Genomic DNA, 24,896 nt, shown 5'->3' with positions numbered 1-24,896 from the left:
TGACAGTTGGCAATATTCTCGTATTTGGATACGCGTGTGACCATAAAAGGCTCATGTTTCATGTGGAGAGTGCAACGGGTGGTCGCTTGTCGGTCGATCGCCTAAGCGCCGGCCAAAATCAACCGATGGTTTTCGTCACCCGCCCAAACTTGTATTTCTAATAGTGTACACGAAAGTATGGTTTTACATGTGGCCTTATGTTAAGAGTTGGGCGCACATAGGCCCTGAATAGTTTGTATGCTCAGGGGGGTGCCGAAAGATTGCCTCTCCATTGTGAGGACAACGTCCGTCGAATGGTTTCGAAGATGAAATTGTCACAAATCTTGAACGCTTTGAGGCCGGGAAAGAGCAAATACATGACTAATAATAAGCCCGGTATCGTAGTCGTTTTGAGTTGCAAATATTGTAGGTACCGTTTTCTGCTTGTGTCTGCTCTGGCGTCATTTGTGTAAACATCGACATCCTATGTTAATGTTTAATCGCCCTTTATTGCTTCTCTCTTAACTTTCATTGAAGTCAGTGCAGTCCTGTGTTGATGCGTCTTATAAGACTCTGCAAAATCGTATGATTGAATGGTCCACCTGTAGCAGTTTCATGCATAATTAATGCTTACTAAGAGCAAGCTGCTTATCGTGTTTTGTGCATGTTATTTCCTGACTTAGTGGCTTGTAGTAGATTAAAGCAACTCATGACCTCAGCACATAGTTGCACAGTTCGCGAAAAACTCTTGTAAAGCATTGGTGGAGTTTGTCAAAAACGATTGGTTTTGTACTTTTGGAAAATTGCCACATTTCGCCAGAGCGTGTTTTTGGGAATGTGATAAATTTAAGAAATGTTTGTGTATCAATTAGCGAAAAAACTATACAATTGGTAAACATGTATACTGATGGACAAGTATTTGAGAGATATAAAAGTAAGTTTTCTGTATTGGCGATGCTAACCAAGTTATGATGTAAGATGTTCCAGAGCAAGACACAGGGTACTGGTTAGTGCATCGTGTGATATGATTAATTCGTCCTTGTGGGCAACGCACCGTCGTCAAGGGACACAGTTAGTCCCAACATCATAAGTAAGAACTGCCAAGGGAATTACACGAAAGCAGTATGAGACAATTTGCTACTTCTATCTTCATTTGGTTTTCGCTAATATTTGGATCTAACGGTATCCGATTGTTACCCGTCAAACACTATCGATTGGATTGCGGTGGAAATCCGCCACAGCGATATTTTGCAAGGCCCAGAACAGGAGACAACGGCTTTCACTTACGAATAGAAGGCAATCCCGACTTGTATGAAGCCGAGAGGGAATACGTTTGTATGTATTAATGATACCTTTACATATATTGTTAGGCCCAGTGTAATGCCACTAATTCCTAGAAAGGATTTTTGTATTCTCCAGTAACTCTGCAAAGTACTTTACCTGGAAGTTTTCGTGGATTTTCGATTCGCGCCGTAAACTCTGATGATCCGGAACTTCCCGCTGGTTCATTTACGGTAAATCTTTGAGACATTTGGAATTGTTGACGAAATGGCATGGGACACATATTTAAACAAAATAAATTATCACACACGTTGCTTGTTCTTTAGTCGTTCATCTTTCTGTAACTGTCTTCAATTATTCACAAACAATTTCCTTTAGCCTATAAATCCTTTCACGGCACGGACCCTCCAATCCTGCACTCATGTAACATCGCACGTCAGCAGCGGCAAGAAAACACGTGTTTCGGCGCGGTGGCGAGCTCCGCCTACTGGTTTTGGTTGCGTTTCAATAAAGGCCACAGTAATACAGAAAGGTACAGGTTAAGTTTATGTGTTCGTGGGGTAATTCGTTAACGTGTACACTTGTAATAGGGTCAGTCTGGTTTAAAAACAGCGACAGATTGACCCTGGAGATATGTGAAAGCTCTGAAAGTGTACAGCCTCAAACTGACCCTCAGTGTTGTGCCTGTGGAACCGCCTCATATAGGATGACATTTTTCGGTTTGTGGTCTCCCCAAACACACCCAAAGGATTATCCAGGTAGACCGAGCACCACATTATGTAGTTTTACAATGTTACACTTGAACCTTATTGTTCATTACACAAAGCCTATTCAACGCATTGGTCAAATGTCGTGGGGGCATCGCACAGCCGACTATATTCGATTTGGAACTACGGCGAGCTCTCTACCCCCGCTGTGCAGAAAGTTGCAGAATGGGGATGGCCAAATGACGTCGAAATAGAGTTAAAGTCGCAGGGGAATGATGTCATGTCCATTATGAAGACAAAGGCGCAGTGGCCTGCATTTGAACCGCGAAATATGTGAGTAACAGCTCATGTTGTTAATTCTGAGTTAAATTTCACTTTTATATCAGACGTTCATCTCCTTCGGACACTTTTGTTGTGGATCGCGAGCATCCTCTGGTATCACTTTTAACTATGTTAGGACCAAGTCCTGACTGGAATGTGGGAATTTCAAAAGAATCGATGTGTACAGATCAGTGTGGGTGGATCGGCGAGCGCACGTGAGTACAACATAAATGCCAACTTTCTTGCAACTTCGTACATCGCTGCACTTATATCTATCAGGTACAATCTTACACCGTGGGATGCAGGGACTGACAGCGGTGTTAGTTATATGTCCCCAAATTCTCCAACAGTTCCCCACGAAAAAATTCGTGCACTAACAACTTCTGATCATCCTCAATCACCGTTTTATGATCCTCAAGGTGGACCAGTACCACCAGTTGCAAGTATTGTTATCAGGAGAATTTCGTTGCAGGTAATTAGATATGGTATATATACCGACATTCCTTAAAATATACTGTGTGTTGCAATTTTGCCACAACTTGGAATTAAAGGAAAGAAAAGTTTAACCCAATCCACGAAACGATAATTTTCATCGCAGGGAGAAAGTTGTGGGGAGAACGAAGATGTTCCTCCTGAGACGGAATTTGATGTTGGGAGTTCTGATATATCTCGTGGTGATAGTTCTTTGTCATGCATGTACAGTGAATGGGGAGAGTGGTCAGATTGTGGAGTTTCATGTGGATGGGGAATTAAAGTACGTTAATTGATTTCCTCATTCGGGTAATTCTTTTTCTACAAAAGCATGACATTGTTTTAATTTATAGACGCGAAACAGAATTGTAAAAGCTGGTTCTGATTGTGAGGCTACAATGGCAAAAGAAATTTGCAAAGGTAGCGACCAATGTGAAAACAGCGAAGCGGCTACAGTGTGCTTATATTCAGGTATTTTGTTTGAAAACAAGCAATTTTCAACATATAGTTTCATGTTCCCATGTGTGTGTGTAGATTGGACAAGTTGGTCCAGCTGTGGAGCAACATGCGGAAGCGCTAATAAAATCAGATCACGTGTTTTAAAATGGCCATCGGAGGAAAGATACTGCAGTGAACCGCTGAAGGGTGCGTTTGCATCAATTTTTATTTTACATGTTGATAATTACATTACGATTTAATAGAAATGTCCTCGTGTGCCCTTCCACCGTGTGGCGAAGGAGACGATTGTCGATATTCTTCGTGGGGTAGATGGATGCCTTGCTCAGTTACATGTGGATTTGGTCGGACAATTAGAAAAAGGTACTGACTATGACCAACCACGTTTGAAGTAATCCGCATCCGCATAATAGTGTAGAACTCGGTTAATCCGCACTTCGCCTTATTCGTATAAAATTCGAGGAAGAAATTCTCCGAATAATAAAGACGTTTTTTTGCATCTTGTAACACGGATCCGGGGTGATTTTCTTGCTTCAATCTGGCCTTCGTAACCAAACCACGCCTTAAAATCAGGTTCAACCGAGTTCTATAGTACTACACATAAAATGACGGTTTACCCAAATTAAAAAACATGGCTTTAATGTAAATCTTGTGAAGGTTTGTTGTATCAAGTTCAGTGGACGGAAGTGGTTGCACCGAACTTATGCAAAACAGCGAGTGTTTGAGGTCAATGACTTGTGAAGATACTGCAGGTAAACCTACTGCTCTTAGATGGAAACAATACAAAAGTCGTATTACGTTCAACTAAAGTCTGGAATTTATTGTAATATCTATATAGGTTACTGTTTTTTTTTCAAACGAATCGTTTTTGTTGAATGACCATAATTTTAACAACCATAACACTAACAATAAAAAATAGATGTGTTTTCTTGAAACCAATAGTTATTTCTTTCATATGTCGTAACTGCACTCTTAAAGCGAAATATATTTGTCTAATTTAACAAGACTTACAGATTTCAGCCTGAAACGAAAGTTTCTTAGATAGTGGATATATTTAAGGCGGAAATCGCCAGTGCCACTTGCAACAAAATGGGAAATGATTCCCAGAATCAATTTACAAATGTCTAGGATCTAGATGATATTTATTCCACAAAAGTACAAACAAAACAAATTCTACAAAAAAAGCGTGTTGAAACTGTTTTGAAAACCACAACTGATTCGTTTTGCAGTCTCAGATACAACCAATTGTATCTATTCACCATGGTCTGACTGGTCCGATTGTCCGGTCACATGCGGCGTCGGCCAAGCGTTTCGAAAGCGAATTCTTGTCAGCTCCGAGTCAACCACAGTTTGCCGCGATTTTGAAATGGAGAACTCGAAGTGTATGACGTCTTCGTCATGCTTGGATGCAAAAGAAGAGATGAACGCTCCTGTTTGCTCTTATGCCGATTGGTCGGAATGGATGCCTTGTTCGACTACATGTGGTGTGGGTGCCACCTTGCGGAAAAGATTTTTAACAGGCGGGTGACGTCATTAAGTATTTTCTACAATTTACTTTCATACATTTGAAAAATTTTGAACGTACACAGGCTCAGACGCGGCGGGCATTTGTGAAGGGGTGATTATGGAAAGGGGCAATTGCCACAAACGACCCTGTGATAATGTCCAGAACCAAGAGGAATGTAGTTACTTACCCTGGTCTCCATGGATGCCATGCTCAGTGACTTGCGGCAAAGGTGGACAAAAGCTATTTCTTTCCTTTCTCTTTTAAATACCGTTTTGAACGGACAAAATTTGCATTAAATGTGAACAACTTTTCCGCCATTTAATAAAGTTTCAAATACACTTAATCTATTTTTCTCTCATCACAGCAGTATCGGCTGAGCGTCAGAAAAATTTAAACACATTTGATGTTCCCACATGTAAAAAATACAAATTTGAACAAAAATAAACAAGGCGACATATTCCAAAAACTTAGTGCTGCAATTTTAAATTTTAAGGCAACCAATAGAAATAGATTTAAATTTCCTCTGTTACAGGTGAGACGCTGAGGAAAAGATTCGTAAGTGGAGACGCCCACCCGTCAAGTTGTGATCCTTTCCAGATGGAAACCAACCACTGCATGATGTTTTGTGACGTCAGTAATGTGTCTTTGGGTTGCGAATATGCCAATTGGTCGCCGTGGATGCCATGTAGCGCACCGTGTGGCCAAAATGGGGAGACATTTAGAAAAAAGTAAGATTTCTATGCATATCCTGTTGTCATTAAAACAAGGACTTCGCTAATAATACAAAAATAATCCTAAAATACCGCAAAAATAATCCTTACGTTTCGCGACCCTAATCACTGTCGATCATTTTTGTTTGCTGCAAACTCGGTGTAATTCGGTGTTATACTTATCTTAGTGTGTAACTGTAAGGTAGGAAATACACAAAACAACGTAACGTGAGCGATGATAGTAAGAAAAACGAACAGACTATTCTTAATTGTTGTAATCATCGGAAAATTATAAAACCATCGACGTTCTTGAGACCCAAATTTGAGTTGCGCCCTCCTATTTGCGGATCCCTGATTTAACTATCTTTAGATTACTTGTATCGTCGTCGAGGCATTGTGAAGCGGTCGTTATGGAAACCAAGCCGTGCGTTTCACCGCCTTGTCCTTCAGGTTTGCAACAGAAATTTAAACTTAAAGAATACAAAACACAACAATATATGAATTAATGTTTGTTTCAAAGTAGCAAGATGCGAACTTCAACCTTGGCAGCCATGGGGAGAATGCTCATCTACGTGCGGAAATCGCGGCGTTAAAATCAGGCAACGCTTGCCCTCAAACAGCACGTTATCTGTGGATTGCAGCACAGCTGAAATCTCAGAGCGTACCAGGTGTCGAAATCCGAGATGTGGTAAGTGACCGCAGTTTCTAATATTGAGTGTTTTGTTTTGCATTTAATGTAGAAAGTGAACTCAACTCCTAGTTTTTATTCACAACTCAGGTCGTTCGTGTGTCCTGGGCGAGTGGAGCAACTGGTCACTGTGTGGCGCCACGTGCAGACTAAACAGAAAATACGGCTTCCAAATCCGACGAAGAAAAATGCAAATTCGACCACGAGGAAGAGGTCGTAGATGTGGAGCAAGAAGAGAGAAGAAGAAATGTTCTTGTTCAATCATCGCAACTTGACTTAAGTACATGCATTATACAGTACCAGCAACTGGTTGTAAAAAGCCAATGATACCAACAGTATTTTGTTGGTGAAACTCAACAAGGAAAATTCAGAGTCTTGTGTGTTCCAACACAGCACAAATATCATTTTTACTATTATTAGAGTTTGTGAACGATGTTATCTCAACATGTTCACGTTTACCATGTAAGCAAACAATCACCGAAACGCTTCTCCATGTCAGTATTCTTTTGTTGACTCGTCTTATGCAATAAACGTCTTTGTTTGTGTAAAGCAGTGATTTCCAACTTTTTGTGGTTGCGTACCACTTGGAGGTAAAACAATTTCGACGCGTACCACGTAGTTGAGTTTTGTAGTAACAAATATTTCAAAATCACTCACGATTTCTTAAATTCGCAAATTACGGAAATTTGGTCGCGTACCACCGGTTGGGAAACACTACCTTTTCTGCCTTCGGGCCAGAAACAAAAAAATGACCAATTGGCAACGTGAGTGGCCGCATATTTGTATTTTTACCAAGTTTCGCCGACAGGAAATGCCCACCTTGTATTCTGTCCTCTGTCACAATTAAACGATGACGTAACAAAGCAATCAGTGATGCAAAGGTGCTGGGTGTTAACGAAAATTAAACTAAAACTAAAAGTCTGCTAAGGCTAGTTTTACAGACAAATGAAACTTTTAGGGCCAAGTCATTTGTGGTTTCATTAAAGATCAATCCCTTGTACACGCATTCTGGTCAAAATTGGTTGCCGAAGAAGTGCTTTTTTGTCCTCCCTAGGGCATTTTGACATCATTTTGGTCGAAAGAGCAATGTTTAAAATTGAATTTGGCATTAGTATCCTCTATATCTATCACATGGCCCATCTCTCCCGTACGGTTTTTTTGCCTCTTGCAGGTCACCAGATCTTGCAGGATACTCAACAAAACCTCGCTGTGTACTGTCTCATTCAATATTTTTAACTTTGAATAGATTATTAGGACCTATATACGTCACAGGCCCCAGCAAAGGTTATATGGTCTAGTGCCGCCACTTTAAAGGTTAGCGGTGTTTTATAAGTCGCTTGACGCATTTGGAGCTAAATGCTATGGAAGAACAAACGCGACAATCAATATACCACACATGCATATGTTGCCGAAAGTATACGTTCGTACAATATAGAAGGGACGTTTTTAAAAGGTCGACCGGTTATCTGTTAATTTCATGCTAAATCAAATCTTCGTGAAGAATAACATACGGTTGCTAGATTGGCCGATATACATATAGTTTTTCGCAAATAATTTGACTTATGAAACTGTAACGTAAAATCCATGCGTCCACCATATATTCTCATGCACTCCTGACAATTTTGAAAAATTACTGACTCCTGAGTCGAAGTGTTTGCTTCCCCTACAATGTACGATGTACGTGCTTAGTGACACATTGTCATAAAGTTTAACAAATGTAATGATTGACTCGTGCTTGTTGGTTTCTCTTCTTCACTGGTATGCACAACTGCGAAGGAACTGAAAGCTGTTTTTCAGTTCCTCATTTTACTCATGTGACCACACTTTTTCTCTTTTTTTGTTGCGCCACTGCAACTATCAATGGTGCAATTCGATAGTCATCCCACACAAAAGTCCAAGTTTGCAGGAAGCTTGCGTTCATTAGGTATTGATATAGTTAAGTTCGGTTGCTCAAATCTTTTTCTCCGTATACTGTAATAATAATCTGACCATTTCAAAATCAAAATGGTGGTGGCTACAAAAAATAAGACGGAAGAAATAGTTGGCAGTGTGAAGAATGGACTTGACTTTCAAAAGTTACTGAGCCATCCGGATTTCCATAAGTTGATTGAAGCTCTGCAGAAAGAAAATACAATCGACAGTAAAGGTACTTTTAAGTTTTGTATTCAAGTGATGTGATGTGTTAATTTGCATTGTTAAGCAGAACAACCGAAGGAAAGGGTTGTGACATCCATTATTGGTATTGATAAAGCCATGCAGTACAACCTTAACTTTGGAGAGGGAAAGACACGATCTTGGATTGTTCGAGACCACAAAGATTTGAAAGTGACAAAGTTTGTGGATGTGGACGCTCAGGGGTAAGCTTTATTACCGTAAACATGAAAGATTGTCAAAAAATACCCAGTAAACAGCTCCAGAGGCCCCAGCAGAGATTGTCATGAAACTTATTTCGACCTGAATATATAGATTAGGGGCCACCTGACTAAAATTTCTACACTTAAACTGTGGAAAACGAACCCGAATTCGCACACTGACAGCAGATTATACAAATGTGCTCTCCCATAAAACTAACATCCTCAACACTGATTATTTTTTGCATTCGTGACAGTGCGTAGAATATACAAGTATTTCCCGCGGGCGCAATTTACTTCCATAGAAATGCTGACAAACGTCATAAAATGTTAACAGGTGCGAGAAGGTGGTGCTGAAAAATATATTCAGCAATGGATCGAGAAGTATTATTGTGGTTGAACCGGAAGGTGACGATCATACTTGCTTATTTTTGGATGAAAATCAACGAATTCGGATCATTTACATCGAGGGAAAGGTGGAAATCTTGGTCGACCACACCATTGATATGAAGGGTTGGTCAACCAATGGCATCAAGTACAACGTCAAAGGTAAATATTCTGATACAATTTAATAACCCCTGAAAAATCCCCAATTGAATAAGTATAAAAAATTTCCTTGCTCGAAAATCACAACAAACCACTTAGACGAGTGATTCCCAACCTTTTTGTGGTTGCGTACCACTTGGAGGTAGAACAATTTCGACGCGTACCACCTAGTTGAGTGTTACAAAATAACCTAAGGGATGAAGTAACAAACACCATTCACAAAATTGTTCTACCTCCAAGTGGTACGCAACCACAAAAAGGTTGGGAATCACTCGTCTAAGTGGTTTGTTGTGATTTTCGAGTAAGGAAATTTTTTATACTTATTCAATTGGGGACTTTTATCACTTACGATTTTTTAAATTCGAACTATACCCGCAAATTACGGAAAGGTGCTCGCGTTCCACCTGGAATGCCGTAGCGTACCACTAGTGGTGGGCGTACCACCGGTTGGGAAACACTGACTTAGACGAATATTTTGTTGGTTTCAGGCAAAATTTGCACAGACAAGTTGTTTGGAGATGAGTTTGACATGAAAGAGGATGAGAGGCACTGCAGTGATGGTTACGGATCTGACGACCAGCTTAGATTGCTCAAGGCGTTGCCAGCTGCTACAACTCTCTTCTTTGGGGCGTAAAAACATTAATCTCTGTCAGGCAATGTGCGCTTTAATGTTCTTGAAGAAAAATTCTCAGTAATTCAAACAAACACACGTGATTGATCGACCACATATGTTTTTCAAAATATATTCACTAATTTATTTCTTCAAATATATTTTGTATATTGGAATTAGCCCTAATTCCTACAATTAATATTATCTTTCCATGCTATCAATGTACGTGCATGCAGTTGAAATTTATGATATTGATTTACACTGTATGTAACATTGGTCCTTTGCATGCATATCAGTTTTTCTGGCATTCATGACAGTTTCAGCAACTGCCAGTAAGTAGAAATTTCCGAAAGCCTACGTAAAAGTAAAACAGTAGCCTACTGCAAAAAACATTCAAAGTAAGTCTTGTTTGGTTAACATGCCACGTTGTTTTTGATTGTCTTGCTATGGTTTAAATGACTTAAATTGTGTATCATGAATTTCAGTAGGTAGGGTTACGATTTTGTTCGTCTAGAAAAACTGCTTGTAAAAACCGTGTTTGCATAATAGATATGCTGAATTCAGTTTTGGCAACGAAAGTTACAGCTGCAAATTTTTGTTGATTTAAAAAATTTAGATGGGATGCAAGACATCATCGTTGTATTTCATGATTTATTTCGGCGTAACTAAAACATTGTTTTGTGCAATAATGTCAGAAAAGTGGGACATTTCGTTCTGAAGCTTTCCACATCAAGATTGTTTAGAATTGACCAGCACAACTTAACTAAGCAAATGAACTATACATACATTGTTTCAGTAACTGCTGGTAAAGAGCAAATGACGCCAACAGTATTTTGTTTCGACAAATTCAATATTGGAAACCGAAATATCTTGACGATTTCGAGACAGTAAAAAATATATCATTTTAACAAACTACAGTTTTCGTGAACGTTGCGAGGTTAACTCAACATTTTCAGGTTTACTCAGCAAGCAACAAATCACCGAAACGGTTTACCATGTCGGTGTCATGTTGTATTGAACGTGTTTGTTTAAAATAAATTCAAGGTATTTGTGCTGGGATGGCGTATTTGTTTGGTAACATAATAAATGAAGTAAATGCCATTACATCATTGTCTTGCTAGTTCCTGTTTCTCATAGTTTGCGTTTCAAAGGGAACTGAAAGCTGTTTAATGTTTCTTCGTTCCTCATTTTAACCACACTTCTTCACACTCTTTGTTGCGCAACTTGCGCAACTGCAACCATTAGTGGTGTAATATACTAGTGCTGGTCATACAGGGCTAAACAAATAAAATAACTTACATAAATATTGTTTCAGTAACTGCTGGTACAGAGAAAATTGCGCCATCAATATTAAACAACAAAATGCATTGAGAATTTCGACACATTAATAAAATAGCAACTCTTCGTTTTCGTAAAACATTGCTGTGGTAACACAATATGTCCAAGTTTACTCAGAAAGCAACGAAGAACCGAAACGATTTACCATGTTGGTATTATGTTGTGTGGAACGTGTTTGTTTCAAATATATGTAAGGTGTTTGTGCGGGCATGGTGCATACGTTTGGTAACACAACACATGAAGTAAATGCCATTACATCATTGTTTTGTTAGTTCCTCTTTTTCATGGTTTGCCTTTTAAAGGGAACTGAAAGCTGTTTGATTTACTCCGTTCCTCATTTTAAGCACACTTCTTCACACTCTTTGTCGCGCAACTGCAACTATTAGTGGTGCAACATATCAGTGCTGGTCAACATGCAGGGTAGTAGTGCAAACCTGCATAGGTTTGCTTGTGTCGATGTGTATCGGTGGTGACAGTAGGCTTTACCAATTTTTTCGAAGGTAGGTATTTTTTTAAAAAGAACAGGCGTATTTGTACACCAGGCGCATAAGATTCTTCGTAAAAAATCAAAATGGTGGTAGCTACTAAAAATCATCACGAAGAAATAGTGGGCAGTGAGAAGAATGAACTTGACGTTCAAAAGCTACTGAGCAATCCCGAGTTCCTAAAATCTGTTTCAGCTCTATTGAAAACGAACTTAAGCGAGAGCAGCAAAGGTAATTTGAGGTTTGCATCTACAACACTAAATTGGGATATGAAAAATGTCTTGATAAACAGAACAAACGAAGGAACGGATTGTGACATCCATTGTTGGTATTGATAAAGCCATCCAGTACAACCTTAACTTTGGGAATGAAAAGACACGATCTTGGATTGTTCGGGACCACAAAGATTTGGAAGTGACAAAGTTTGTTGATGTGGACGCCCAGGGGTAAGCTTTATGACCGTAAACATGAAAGTTGTAAAAAAGACCCTGCAAACAGCCCCAGAGACTGTTAAATACATGTCACGCAACTAATTTAGACCTGAATGGGTAGATTGTGAGCAATTGACCAACTGACTAAAAATTCTACACTAAAACTGTGGAAAACAAGCCCGAATTCGCACACTGGCAACAGATCATACAAATACGCTCACCCGTAAAACTGACATCTTTACATAACTGATTGCTTTTTGCATGTGTGACTGTGCTTATACGGGTATTTCCCACCGGAGCGATTTACTTCCATAGAAATACTGATAAAATGTTAATAGGTGCGAAAAGGTGGTGCTGAAAAACATATTCAGCAATGGATCGAGAAGTATAATTGTGGTTGAACCGGAAGGTGACGATCATACTTGCTTGTTTTTGGATGAAAATCAACGAATTCGGATCATTTACATTGAGGGAAAGGTGGAAATCTTGGTCGACCACACCATTGATATGAAGGGTTGGTCAACCAACGGCATCAAGTACAACGTCAAAGGTAAATATTTGGACAAAATTAAAAAATTCCTTCAAATTACATGCATGCCAATAGATGAAAATATATTACATTGCTGATATTATTAAATGTTTGGTAACAAGTGGTTCATATTCATGGAAATTCCTGCTCCGAAAATTATAACATTTTGTTGATTGCAGGCAAAATTTGCACAGACAAGTTGTTTGGAGATGAGTTTGACATGAAAGAGGATGAGAGGCACTGCAGTGATGGTTACGGATCTGACGACCAGCAGAGATTGCTCAAGGCGTTGCCAGCTGCTAAGGCTCTTTTCTTTGGGGCCTAAAAACATCATCGTGGCACAAATTATGTACAGCATTTGGGTTTTCTCTCATCGAAATTGTTGTAAATAAATAAAATAATTCAAATGTTCAAAATACAACGTAGAAACGTTGCATTCTCTCGCAAAGGCCTATAAGCTTGCCGATCTCAGCTAATGTCTATCACAAGGTAGAACGGCGTTATAGCCATGCTGGTTTAAAGCCCCTTTATTTGAGAAGTTGGAACGGAATTTAAAAAACGCACGAGCCCTTGGCTATGCCTTGGATGTTGTGCTGTAGTTTTGTGAGCAAAGCAGATACATTATAAGTCATCGAAATTACAAAACACGTAATGAAAATGCAGATTGATTGCTTTTGCTGAGGTTTCGTTTGAGGTTTTTTTGAGTTTATTAATGGCCGCAAAGCAATGGCAGAAATTCACCACACAACTACTACAAGAAAGTTGTGCGCTTGGTCTCCACACATAAATCGACCACTAGACTTGCCTTTCAAAAGTGATTTTAATTAAGCATTGGTTGCAATACCGCTGTAACCAAATGAAGTACTGTATATTTTTGTCAAAAAGAAATTTTTTATGTCCTTTCTTTCTTCTCAGATTATGCGTCTCGACATTTGACCGCGCTGTTTTATTTGGCAAGAGTACATCCTGATTAAGGCAGCTGCATAGAGGCGATATTTATAAATATTATTGCCAGAAGAGCTTTTTGTATTGATTATTTGCCTGGCAGCATCAGTATTGAATTGCCAAAATGAATTTTTGTTTTTTTTGGTGATCACGATCAGTGAAGATCTTTGCCTGCTTGTTGGGATTTTATACAAACCATTTTTGCTAAAATGAACCTTACGTGACCAGACCCGTTGCGAGTTGAAAGCGAATTTTGAATTTATCACACCCCCCCGTCACGTTTGTGTTTATCACTTGCATGTGTCGCGCCGCTCTGGGACTCAAACTTATCACTGAGCTATTTTAGAAGATGCGCCGAGCCGTCACAAGTATCATAACATCACGTGGTGGGATAACGGACGCCTGCGTCATCTCAAGCTCGAGACAACTGGTAAAAGGTGACGGTGACGTCACAGCCTAAGATTGTCCCTGGCGAATGCATTACCGCTGAAGTTCAACTGGTACACAGTTTGCAATCAGACAAAGAAATCAGTTTTGAGTTATAAGAAGATGAAGTGTAGAGCCGCTTCGTATGGACAATTTAGCTAGGCGAATAGAATGAAGGCGATAACGGTGATTAATGACTACGTATTGAATAAATTTTATTTGTAGATTTTTTTTTACAATCCTGAGAAAATTATCACGGCACGAAATAATTACAGTTAATTACAGAATTCGGAGTTACAGTCAGCCCAAAATTTTATTGAGAATATGTACTAATATGAAGGAAACAATTGTCTTTCGACGAAGTACTTTTAATAAAATTTAGGCAACTAATTGTACATTTACGAATCTTACGAAAACTTACGAATCTCAAACTCAGATATTTGGGGGATCATGGCCCCTTTTCCCTCAACGCCTTATTATTTTGTGTGGCGTACTTCTGCCTAAAATACTCAATAAATAAAGTATTGCAGAGGAGTGTAATATTGGGAAATAAGGTACAACTGAAGCAAAAAATGGACGCCTTGCGTGTGATGACGTCTGGAGGAGGAAATGTTGAAGAGATTGAGAGACTTCTGTCATGTCCAATCTGTTTGGAAGTTTACAGCAAACCGGTTGTGATCTTGCCGTGCCAACATAATCTTTGCCGAAAGTGTGCCAATGATGTTTTTCAAAATAGAGGCACACCAATGGGTTCTGGAGGTCGCTTTAGGTATATTACTTTTTGCTAATGCTGAAACCGCCCGACCACAGAAATTTTGGTAAAATTCATTAGACAACTTTTAGGCAGTCTACCCAAAATCATTTAAGTGCATAAAACTACGATAGTCAAATAGCCTGGATCATAAATCATTTTTTTTTCGATTTGTGTAACTGGGGTACAAAGTTATTTGCAACAGCAACAACCCTTTGTTTTCCTTTGAGAAAATATTGAGTATGTTTTAATATACTGCCCAATGTAGAGAAAATACTTAAACAAATTGATTATATATGCAATCAAATCTAAATAATTACGTGTATTCTTTTTATTTTAAATATTTGACAGTTACATTCTTCATGCAGATGTCCCACCTGCCGCTATGAAGTGGTGCTCGATCGCCATGGAGTTTATGGACTGCAAAGAAATCTACTCGTGGAGAACATTATCGACATGTATCAATCTGAAACTCGAAAGCCCAAGTTTAAAAAGGCTGAGGTAAAAGTAAATAAATCTTACAAATGATTCCATAACCAAAAGGAAAATTTCCCTCGTTTCAGACACTCATGTGTGATGAACATGAAGAGGAAAGGGTAAATATCTATTGCTTGACGTGCCAGAAACCAACGTGTTCACTGTGCAAAGTATTCGGTCAACATCAGGAATGTGACGTATCTCCTATGGACAAAGTTTATAAAGATCAGAAGGTGAACTATGCCTGGTAGCCCGCAACGGTTGCAGATTCATAAGGTAATATTTTACTCGCAGCGTGAACTATCCGACTCCATAGCAGTTCTAGTGGCCGGGAATGATCGCCTTCAGGCAATAATTAGCCAAACTGAAGAAATCGGGAAAATAACTGAAGTGGGTAAAGTGATACCATTATATTTTATTGACATTTATTTCGTTTTTTTGTCAACAAGGTGAATGGCCGAAAATCAAAAAGCGATTTGTGCGAAGCGTTTGACAAGTTGTACGCTGTGCTGGAGGACAGAAAAAACAATATGATGGCGAAAATAACATCGGATGTGCAAGAACGCAATCAGGTTTTTTAATTACTTTTGCACACGTAAACATTACAAGTGGGTATTTCAATAAGCTTTAAAAATGTGCTCAAAGGTTTTGCAAGAAATGCTAAAGACGTATGGACAACAGTTAGAGGGCGCAAGTAAACTTATGGAGGTATCTTTGGGATTGCTGGAGGAGCGCAGCATTCCGCAGTTTCTCGGCCTTGCAAGAGATACAATTAACAAGTATGAGAAATTAAACATTAACCTCACAACGCATGTGTAAAAATTTTGTTACGTTTTTGTGCGGTTTATTTTCTGACTGCAATCGTATATATTTATTTTCAGAATCAGTGAGGCGGCACAAGCATCTGATGTTCGCAAACCAATGTTTAGCATTCAGAATATGGATGAATTTAAAGTGAACTTTGAGGGGCAGGAAGGCACGTTGCGACGACTTGACTTTCCTAATTTCCCAGAGGGTAAGTATGACGTATTTTACGTGATTAGTAATAGCACTGAAGATGATGTTTATACGACCATCACTTTTACCCAATGGTTATGATAGTAGTTATTATACATCGCCCTTATTTGCTCAAAATGTCATTTTTATGAGTTAAGTGCCATCAAAAATACTTTGTGTGGTGGTGGTTTGCGATCAATTGGTGAAGCTAATTAGCTCTTAGTTACGTTAAAACATCAATCATACTTTGTTCACTGCCGAAATACAAAATATGTTTGTTATAATACTAACAAAGACAAGTCACATGACGAGGACGAACCGTGCAGCAGCGGTCAGTCACAGAAGGCGAACGACGCGGGGGCGGAAAACCTTGCCAGCGAATCAGAAGATGACGACGATATGACGCATGAGAGGGGTGAAGTTGTAGATTCCGATGACACTCCTGGCACATCTGTCACCTCACGAAGTGATTTAGAAAGCGTGGATGACCGACGACCATCTGTTGGTAAATAAAACAAAGCTATTTTTTTCAGTTTTTAATGCTTCGGAATCAGTTTAATTAACTTTGTTTTAGACGGATCAGTCAGAAGCACCTCGCCAACAATATCAACAAGAGACGACGGCGATAGAAGAAATATCAATCAAGAGGTAAATATCAACTACAAAAGTGTAGTTCTTATGATATTTGACTGATTTTAAGAATCTTACACTAAGACTTTCATGTTTTTTAAAACGCAACTCAACGCCAAATATTTAAACCCATATTTTACGAAAATATATTGTAAAATAATCGACGTCATATTCATCATGGAAAAGTCATACATTTGTAAATCATGACAATAAAAATGAACAAAGTCTAATTTTCGACATAATTTTCCCTCACTTGCATGAATATTTTTAGTGCATTTTATGCAATTCATCAAACGTTTTTCTTTACATCACATTATCGATCATTATTTCCTTCTGTATTTGTGCAGAGTCGCGGCTGGGGCATGTGGTAGTGGAAGTTTATTAAATGACATCTCTTCACTGCTTTATTCATATCCACAATTCCGTCTGCATAAAATTGCATCTACAACATCTGCACGATGGACAGAAACATTCATTTTTCAGTTTAAACGAAAAATGATTTATTGTCATATTTCACAGTCATGAAATTAACCTCTTTAACGCAGCAACCATCCAGAAAATATCGCCAAACAGCAAGGCTGTTTCTACTTGTACCATAGATGCCGACAATCAAACGCGGCAGGTGGTATGATCTCTATGTACGCCAGCTTCCTCGTCCTCAATATACATACGACGACGGTGGTGATGTTCCTTCGTTGCTTTTATCGCCGCCAAACGCTGCTGTTAAATACAACAATGATGAGCCAAAGCTTCGAATTCCCGATGGGAATTATCAACTACAGTCAGATACATCTGAAGATGACGAAGATTCGCAAGTCGACGCTTGCTTTGCAAGACGTCACAGATCGGTGGCGTCACTCTCCCTGCACGCATCGCCCCAAAGCTCAGTGGAGCGTGTCGATTCACCCCCGCCGCTGAGGCGTCAGCAAAATGTAACGAGCAGTTCGCCAACTCGACAATCACGAAGACCACGTTCTTACGTTGGTCACAGAAGACGAACCTGGTCGCATCTGCTTGAAAAGAAGCATTAAGGAGACACAAGCACAACCTTTAACCTTGTTTTTTGCTCTTTAGCATTTGCAATCTTACCAAATTCAATTTTTACATTTCTTTGAAAAGTAACACGCTATTTTGTGTAAATATGTAATTGCATTAGAATTGCTTTCAAAAAGGTTTGAGAAGGATTTGTTTGTTTAAGGAATAGGCCATGTTGAACGTGGCCAAGAAAGAGGTTTTTATTTATTACAATAAACCTTTCTCAGAACATTTGTATATTTGTTTCTGTAACATACGTCGATCAAATGAGCATTTAAAATAAAAAATGCCATCAAAAAAGTAATGTGAAACAGTTTTCAGACGTTATCGCTTTGCAAATAAATTAAATAACATTGGTAGTGATGAAGTTGCTTGGCTATATCACCTGCTGTATATCAAAAGTAGGCTACAGCAAGGCAGCTCAAGAGATTTCGCTAAGATGTGACTTCCTGTTCTGTGGAACAGAAGACGCAAAAGTGTCACAAACATTTCACATCCCAAAACTTAGTCGGTTGCAAGACATAGTTCTTTACATTATTTGCACTTACTTCAAAACATGAATATGAGTCGAGTCTATTATAGAGGGCGCTATGGTCGAGACTAATAACAGCGTTTTGGCAATAGGGCCTACCGTGATTAAACACGTTTCACAATTTTAGTTTCCAAATTGGGGTAATTTAGAAAAACGCGATACGAATGGCTTTCGTAATTACGCTGCAACAATGAAAATTGGACGGTTGTTGAATTTTCTAGCATTTTCCCTCTATCACAAAGGCCACGTCAAAGAAAAATGTCAAACGGCATTGTCGGTGAGCAAAAAAGGAAAATACTACTACACCGGGTCACAAAGTTTTTTCCAAACTTGATCCACGTATAAGTCTGTGTAAAACAGAAATCTGTGAGAATTTTAATGATTAGGTGTAAACAGGGCCACCACCTGTTATTTTTGTTTACAAATTTGAGTTGAAATACTACACGAAATCGTAGCGTCAATATTCGCACAGATTTGTATGTTACATAGGCTTATATGTGGATCAAGTTTGGAAAAAACTTTGTGACCCGGTGTAAAAGTATCTTCCAGCAAAAAAAGAAGTTACGAAGATAGAAACAAAACGCTCTGGACATGCTCGAATGCATTTTGCATTGCATGAATCACGCAAATTTTCCAAAAGGCCACACAAATAAACAAATATATCGCAATTAATTGTCGCGTTGGTGAAGTTGTGAAGGTGGTAATGTTTTCGCAACTTAAAAAAGTTGCTTGGTTTTTTGGGGTAGTTCAACCGACCCGCATTTAGTCTCATAAAAACAAAATGAACCACCTTTTTTATTTTGACCACAGTGGAAAAGAACCACCAGCCTATGGTTTTGTTTTGTAATAGGCTATTTGGTTTAGGCCTGTTTTTTTGCCACTGATATTCGTTCCAGACTGCAGTATGGCTAGCAAAAACTTTGTTCAACTATGTATTGGATTTCTTTCAATAGTTTCAAGTGAAACCCTTTAGTCTTTTGTGGCTAACAATATTACAGATATAGTCAAGTGGGGTAATTAATGGATGATTTTCAAAAAAGTTGCAAATTTTCACATTAAATCTGGAGTTATTGAATTTTGCTTTGTGCTGGGTATAAAACCTTATACATCACTGCTGTGATTTAAAATGAAAGCATAAGTCACTTGCAACTATGTTGGCAGATATTTTAAGTTTTTACTGTCCAACTATTACCCCATCCATTGGGGTAATTATTGGACACATAAGGGGTAATTGCTGGACAGTGTACTAAACTTGCCAAATCTGTGCTGTTTCAGGTGAACTTAAAACAGGTTTAAAAACCTTTTGTTCAATGAGATGTGGAAATAAAGTATAGATACTAACATATTACATATTGTGTGGGTTTACTCGCTAATTTGCCAATTTTCTTATGTCTGCTAATTTCTCGACACTGCTGATTTGTTAATGTCTATGCACCTCATAAACTCCTGCTATTCCAAAGTTTTGTTGGTTTTTGTATCTATTTTCTAGGCATCCTTTTTGAGGTTATTGTATTTATGTACAGGAAGGGGCTATGTAGAATAACACACTATTCTACAATAGTTAAATCGAATCCAAAATACTGCATCATATTCTGTTTTTGCTGGTTGCATAATGATGTAATTGACTGTTTTCGAAGGTCTGCATCAGTGTAATAATCTTTTAATTTTGTTACATGCCGTTGAAGCCATGTTTATGAAAAGAGATAGGTGAACAATTAATGTGATAAAATTTAAGAAAAAGTTATAAAACTAAATATATCTTAACAAAGTACTATATCCACTTAGTTTGAAAAAGTTTGTGGATAGTAAGGCTTCCAGCTTACTACATGCACAAGATAAAGTTTGAGGGAAACATTGTTTTTTTTCTTGCGTCCACTATTTACCCCATAACTTTTACTGTCCGATAATTACCCCGACTGACTATACACCATTTTGATAAAAACAAGTTTGTTGAGTAAAACTTTTGGTGTTGGTTATTTGTTTGTTGAATAGTTTTCCATCCCACAATTAAAAAGTTTGCTGATAAATTGTTGACCTCAAGGGCAATTAATGATGTATTTTGTGTTCCAGAATACAACCGAAAATGCATTGTTGTGTAAAACTAAATTAGTAATGGCACATAAAGTTAATGACCGGGTTCAGTATTTTAGAGGACTTCGATTACTTGCTGATGTGGGGGCACGACACAATGAACCGGAAAAACTTCAACCGGATGCCACATCAATAAACTTCCGAAAATATTTCAATAAAATTTTATGGTTGGAACTTAAGGCATATCATGGCAACAGATCTGTGGCAGAACAAGATGACTTGCTAGTTTACCAACGGCAAAAGTATGTTGAGGATGTGTGCCGAACAGTTGAAGAATTCAATTTCACTGCAGTACCCTGCTTATCAGATACTGAGAAGTCCTTATATTGTGATAAAAATCACACCTGCAGCTGTTTCCTCAAAAAAAGTGTCAAACAAATGTCGGGTAACTATTTGAAAAATCTTTTCTCTGGAATGCGACAAATACTTGAGCTGCAGGAAAAAGTTGAAAATGTTGAAGCTCTGTATTGTTCAAGGACTGGAATTATTCGTGATTATCCACAGTTCGGAGAAAATTTTGTCCAAGACAAATTAAAGGGTCTAAATTGTTGGTTTAACACGATCTCTGAGTTAATGTGGACTCTTTTGTCTGTAATAAATCTACTTGACTGCACTGAAAACAAAGATCATATTGAAGGCTTTCTTTATGATTTAGAACTTTTAGATCTGCCTGATGAAGGCTTTGAAAGCTTTGTGCCCAAATCCTATTTAAGTATATCAGAGTTAATGTTTTCCTGCTGCAAATTGACAGATTCTGTATTGCAGATGACTGAAATGCAATTTCACAAAAGAAGTGTCCTCAACATCCACATACAATTGGTAAAAAATTATTTTGGATGTCTTGTCAGATCAAGGAATGTTATCTGCCAAGATAGTCGACATAAAGCCAATAAAGATTTAAAGGAAAACATGGATGTCAATTGGAAAAGGATGGTAAAAGGTCTCACAGACATTGGTTCTCTTGCAAGACACATCCGCAATGAACCTTTGGAGGAGACTATTACAGCAGTGCTGGAGAACAGTCCTGACAGAGATTGTGAAAATAATTTTAAAGACTTTTCTGGCCTGCCTAAGTTGGAGCCATTGCATGTGTTTTTGTCTGATGTTATGTTTGCTATCATGGGCCAGTGTTTGCATGCACGACTTCAACAGTCACTGTCCTGCAAAGAGAAGTGTTCTTCATCGACAAGTCTACTAACAGTACAACAAGTGGTGACTGAATGCAAGGAGGTAATTGAATGCTCTGTACTAGCACTTTCTGTGCATTTGTACCTCATGCATTCATTGCAATCTGATAGTCCCCTGGAAAGTTTTGAAAAATCTAGTATAGACTTGTTTTGTACTAACCTAATATCATTGTTCAAAACATACATGGAGTTCGTTAAAATGCTGGTCATTGGCCAATTAAATGGCCTTCCACATGCACCACATACATTCATTGATATTCTTGATCAAGAGTGGAAATTTGCCAAACGCATATCGCTAAAACTAGGGCTTGAAGATGTGTGTACCAAAACGTACATTCAAATTTGTACAGAAGTGTATAATTCTACACAAACCTTTCTCGTAAGTGCAGTCAGTGCAATAATTAACTCAAAACCAAATGCCTCCTGCCTACCACAGGAACACAAGTTTCAAGCTGGCCGATTTAAACAGTGTAAATCTGTAGATGGCACATTAACTCCAACCTCGCCACAAGCTGGTATGCTTTGGTTTCATCGACAAAGATCTGAGAGTCCACATTTGGCTCATATGCACTCTGTTTTTGAGGAAAGTGGATCTCCACTTGATGAATTTTTGGCTGTCCAATCTCCATTTTCTAATGGTGTAAATACTTGGGACCCTATTGAGTCAACAAGGAGATATTTATTTGAGTTAGGAAGGGCAATCCAAGACATGTTTCATGAGGTTAGGGAAAGGTTTACAAGAGCAACACACTACGCAACAGTTCTAAAACAGGATTTGGAGTGTGCAATGACTTATAAATTTCTCTCAGAAATTTTAGAAAGAAAATCTAAAAAAAAATTATGCTCCTATTGCTGTATTCTTTCTAAGCTTGAAGGATATTGCTGCAGAGTCATCTTTGATGAGAACTTAAAAAGGAGCAAACTTAATTGGCTTTGTACTATTTATGACACAACAAAATTTCATGTTTTTGTGAAATGTGATACAGATATTGATTGCAAAAGTTTTCAAAGGCATGTTTTAAATTGTCTGATTGGATCCACTTCAGTGCCAAATTGCCTTACACAATTAACCAACACTGCAGATGCCATTTTGGTGTTACAGAAAGTTCAATGTGAACCTGCTGGTGCTCGCAAAAAACATCATTGTAATTGGTCAGGACGTGAAATTATTTTGTCAAGTGATAGTATACACCTGGGTGAAGCCGGAACTCAACCAGAAAACGCTGTGATTACATTTAAACATGACCTAACTGTTTTGTGCTTTACTGGTAATGATCTAACACTTAGAAGAAGTGAAATATGCAAACTGTTATCAAAATATATGAAACTGGAACTAATTCAAACAAGTATGCTTCAGACGACTCAAACACTTTTCTCGAATCTGAATGTTAGCGTCCTTATGTTTTGTGAAACCCTATTGGAGCAAGTTTACAATATGAGTAAGCATCTTCAAAAGCAGGTTGTGTGCGAGTTATGCCCAGAAGGTCAAGAGACTGAAACTTTAACATCAGAAATTAATCAAATTACTCAGAGAATTTTTAACATAGGATTCGAATGTTTGCAATCCAATACAAAACTTTTGTCTGGTCCTGTTCGTCATGATATGGATAAACTGCAGGCAATATTTGTTCGCAAATGGATGACCTACATTCTCGAGCATTTACCGAGAGGCAACGGAAAGAAACCAAGATGGGCGGCAAAGGGTTTAAAATTTCTGATAACGCTTAATTTGGACTACATTAAAGGAATTACTGAGGCAGAATTTAAACAGTTTAAAGAACTAATAAATAAGTTTTTTGACCACTTAATTGGTGCTAAGAAAAGGGTTGCTCCACAGCATTTAGACCAACCTCGCAACATCAACAACAAAGTTGTATATCGGTCCCTAAGTGGTCGCTCTTCAATAGAAAATGCATCAGATGGAGAGGAAAGAGACAATGCATTGCTGACAAAAAGTCTAGTCCTGAACAAAGGTAATTATGTTGATGCTGTAAAGACTGCAGTGCTTGATTTGGAATACGATATGGACAAAAACAGATATGATAGTGGAATTATTGGTCGTGTATTGGATCCATCTGAATATACCCCGGCTGTGCAACTGCATATACGTTCTGCCAGTTTTCGTTGGCAAAGAGGAAAGAAAATTGGTGAGGGAACATTTGGTAAAGTTTACACATGTGTTAACATGGACAATGGAAAAATTTTGGCCATGAAAGAAATCCAATTTCAACCCCATGATGAAAGAAAAATAAAAGAGATACTTGATGAAATGGCTAACTTTGAGGGAATTGTACATAAAAATCTTGTTCGCTATTTTGGTGTGGAAATCCACAGAGACTTGATGTTTATTTTTATGGAATACTGTGACTCTGGTACCCTTGCTGATATCAGTCAGATTGGCTTGCCAGAGGTGATGATTCAAGAATATACTTCACAACTTGTAACTGCAGTTGATGTACTTCATCACCAAGGAATTGTTCACAGGGACATTAAGGGAAGCAACATATTTCTTATGTCAAATGGTCTCATAAAACTTGGTGATTTCGGAAGTGCAATTCGTTTAACTGATCGAACCAAAACCTCACCCGGTGAAATAATATCGCGAACTGGAATTACCACTGCATACACTGCTCCTGAAGTGATCAACAGTGTTTCAGGATATGGCAGGGCAGCAGATGTTTGGAGTATTGGTTGTGTTGTAATAGAAATGGCATCAGGAAAAAGACCTTGGCATGACCATGAGGCTTTCCAAATCATGTACCAAGTTGGAATGGGACACAAACCTCCAATACCGAGCAATCTCAGTAATGATGGACAAGGTTTTATTGGACATTGTCTTGAAGTGGATACGAACGTGAGGTGGACAGTAGCTTCCCTGCAGTCCCATCCATTTGTTAAAGTTGCCCTTCCCTTGAAAGAGTAATTCTATAGTACCTAAACCATGTCAATTTGTTTTTTCTTGCCCAGTTATGACATTCTACAAACTTTTCCCCAAAACAGTATTTTCACTTTACTTTTATAAATTGTGTATATATGTTTTTATTCAAATATCATCATGTAAAAAGCACTATGGTATCAAATGTTTCTCAGTTTAAAGTTGACCTAATGTACTACTGCCTGTTATTTGTAAGTTATGTTGTGAGTAGACTGTGCCAACAGTGATTTTCATTTTTTTTGAAGGTGTATGTATAATACAATGTAAAATATTTAGTACTGTTTTGTTCATATGTGTTTTTTGTTCATATAATTTTGTCAATACTTGTGTTGCTCAATTGGAAAGCAAATTTTTTTCATCAATCTGTTTATGTGCTTATGAGTGCAACACTAGTAATACCTATGTTTAAAAAATTATTGTTAAAATAGTTATCTGTGGAAGGTTGAACAAGTACAAAATTTGCCACCTATATATCCAAGAC

At 38.2% G+C, this 24,896-nt stretch overlaps 5 protein-coding genes across 7 annotated transcripts; all 5 read left to right on the top strand.

Annotated features, from left to right (window-relative positions):
* Positions 1–959: 959 nt before the first annotated feature.
* Positions 960–6,669, top strand: LOC145910806 (spondin-1-like). 2 transcript variants are annotated; one of them, XM_082998013.1, is made up of 18 exons: positions 960–1,314; positions 1,399–1,493; positions 1,639–1,792; positions 1,851–2,018; positions 2,087–2,300; positions 2,354–2,503; positions 2,568–2,760; positions 2,887–3,042; positions 3,113–3,230; positions 3,294–3,404; positions 3,461–3,578; positions 3,873–3,967; positions 4,445–4,735; positions 4,805–4,951; positions 5,255–5,450; positions 5,803–5,882; positions 5,956–6,120; positions 6,211–6,669. In XM_082998013.1, exons 1-18 carry the CDS (start codon positions 1,104–1,106, stop codon positions 6,393–6,395), a joined length of 2,847 nt encoding a protein of 948 aa, XP_082854139.1. In that variant the 5' UTR covers positions 960–1,103; the 3' UTR covers positions 6,396–6,669. The 2 variants fall into 2 exon arrangements, with proteins under 2 accessions (XP_082854139.1, XP_082854138.1); XM_082998012.1 differs by having other exon boundaries at positions 5,953–6,120.
* Positions 6,670–8,007: 1,338 nt separating this feature from the next.
* Positions 8,008–10,205, top strand: LOC145911509 (uncharacterized). Of its 2 annotated transcripts, none has more exons than XM_082998886.1 (4): positions 8,008–8,266; positions 8,324–8,477; positions 8,809–9,020; positions 9,506–10,205. In XM_082998886.1, exons 1-4 carry the CDS (start codon positions 8,125–8,127, stop codon positions 9,649–9,651), a joined length of 654 nt encoding a protein of 217 aa, XP_082855012.1. In that variant the 5' UTR covers positions 8,008–8,124; the 3' UTR covers positions 9,652–10,205. The 2 variants fall into 2 exon arrangements, with proteins under 2 accessions (XP_082855012.1, XP_082855011.1); XM_082998885.1 differs by having other exon boundaries at positions 8,321–8,477.
* Positions 10,206–11,371: 1,166 nt separating this feature from the next.
* On the top strand, positions 11,372–12,844 carry LOC145911636 (uncharacterized). Its single transcript, XM_082999040.1, has 4 exons — positions 11,372–11,681; positions 11,743–11,896; positions 12,220–12,431; positions 12,590–12,844. Exons 1-4 carry the CDS (start codon positions 11,537–11,539, stop codon positions 12,733–12,735), a joined length of 657 nt encoding a protein of 218 aa, XP_082855166.1. The 5' UTR covers positions 11,372–11,536; the 3' UTR covers positions 12,736–12,844.
* A 1,381-nt stretch (positions 12,845–14,225) lies between these two features.
* LOC145912565 (tripartite motif-containing protein 54-like) lies at positions 14,226–18,014 on the top strand. The gene is made up of 10 exons (XM_083000082.1): positions 14,226–14,550; positions 14,901–15,033; positions 15,096–15,242; positions 15,304–15,399; positions 15,459–15,581; positions 15,655–15,788; positions 15,891–16,024; positions 16,301–16,510; positions 16,580–16,653; positions 17,235–18,014. Exons 1-10 carry the CDS (start codon positions 14,354–14,356, stop codon positions 17,664–17,666), a joined length of 1,680 nt encoding a protein of 559 aa, XP_082856208.1. The 5' UTR covers positions 14,226–14,353; the 3' UTR covers positions 17,667–18,014.
* A 2,265-nt stretch (positions 18,015–20,279) lies between these two features.
* On the top strand, positions 20,280–24,421 carry LOC145912564 (mitogen-activated protein kinase kinase kinase 4-like). The gene has a single exon (XM_083000081.1). It carries the CDS (start codon positions 20,315–20,317, stop codon positions 24,401–24,403), a length of 4,089 nt encoding a protein of 1,362 aa, XP_082856207.1. The 5' UTR covers positions 20,280–20,314; the 3' UTR covers positions 24,404–24,421.
* The last annotated feature ends 475 nt before the right edge of the window (positions 24,422–24,896 follow it).

Source organism: Ascidia mentula, chromosome 8 (assembly GCF_947561715.1).
Source record: "Ascidia mentula chromosome 8, kaAscMent1.1, whole genome shotgun sequence".
Classification (NCBI taxonomy): Eukaryota; Metazoa; Chordata; class Ascidiacea; order Phlebobranchia; family Ascidiidae; genus Ascidia; species Ascidia mentula.
The sequence above is the reverse complement of the archived record's forward strand: the minus strand, read 5'-3'. Positions and strand labels throughout refer to the sequence as shown.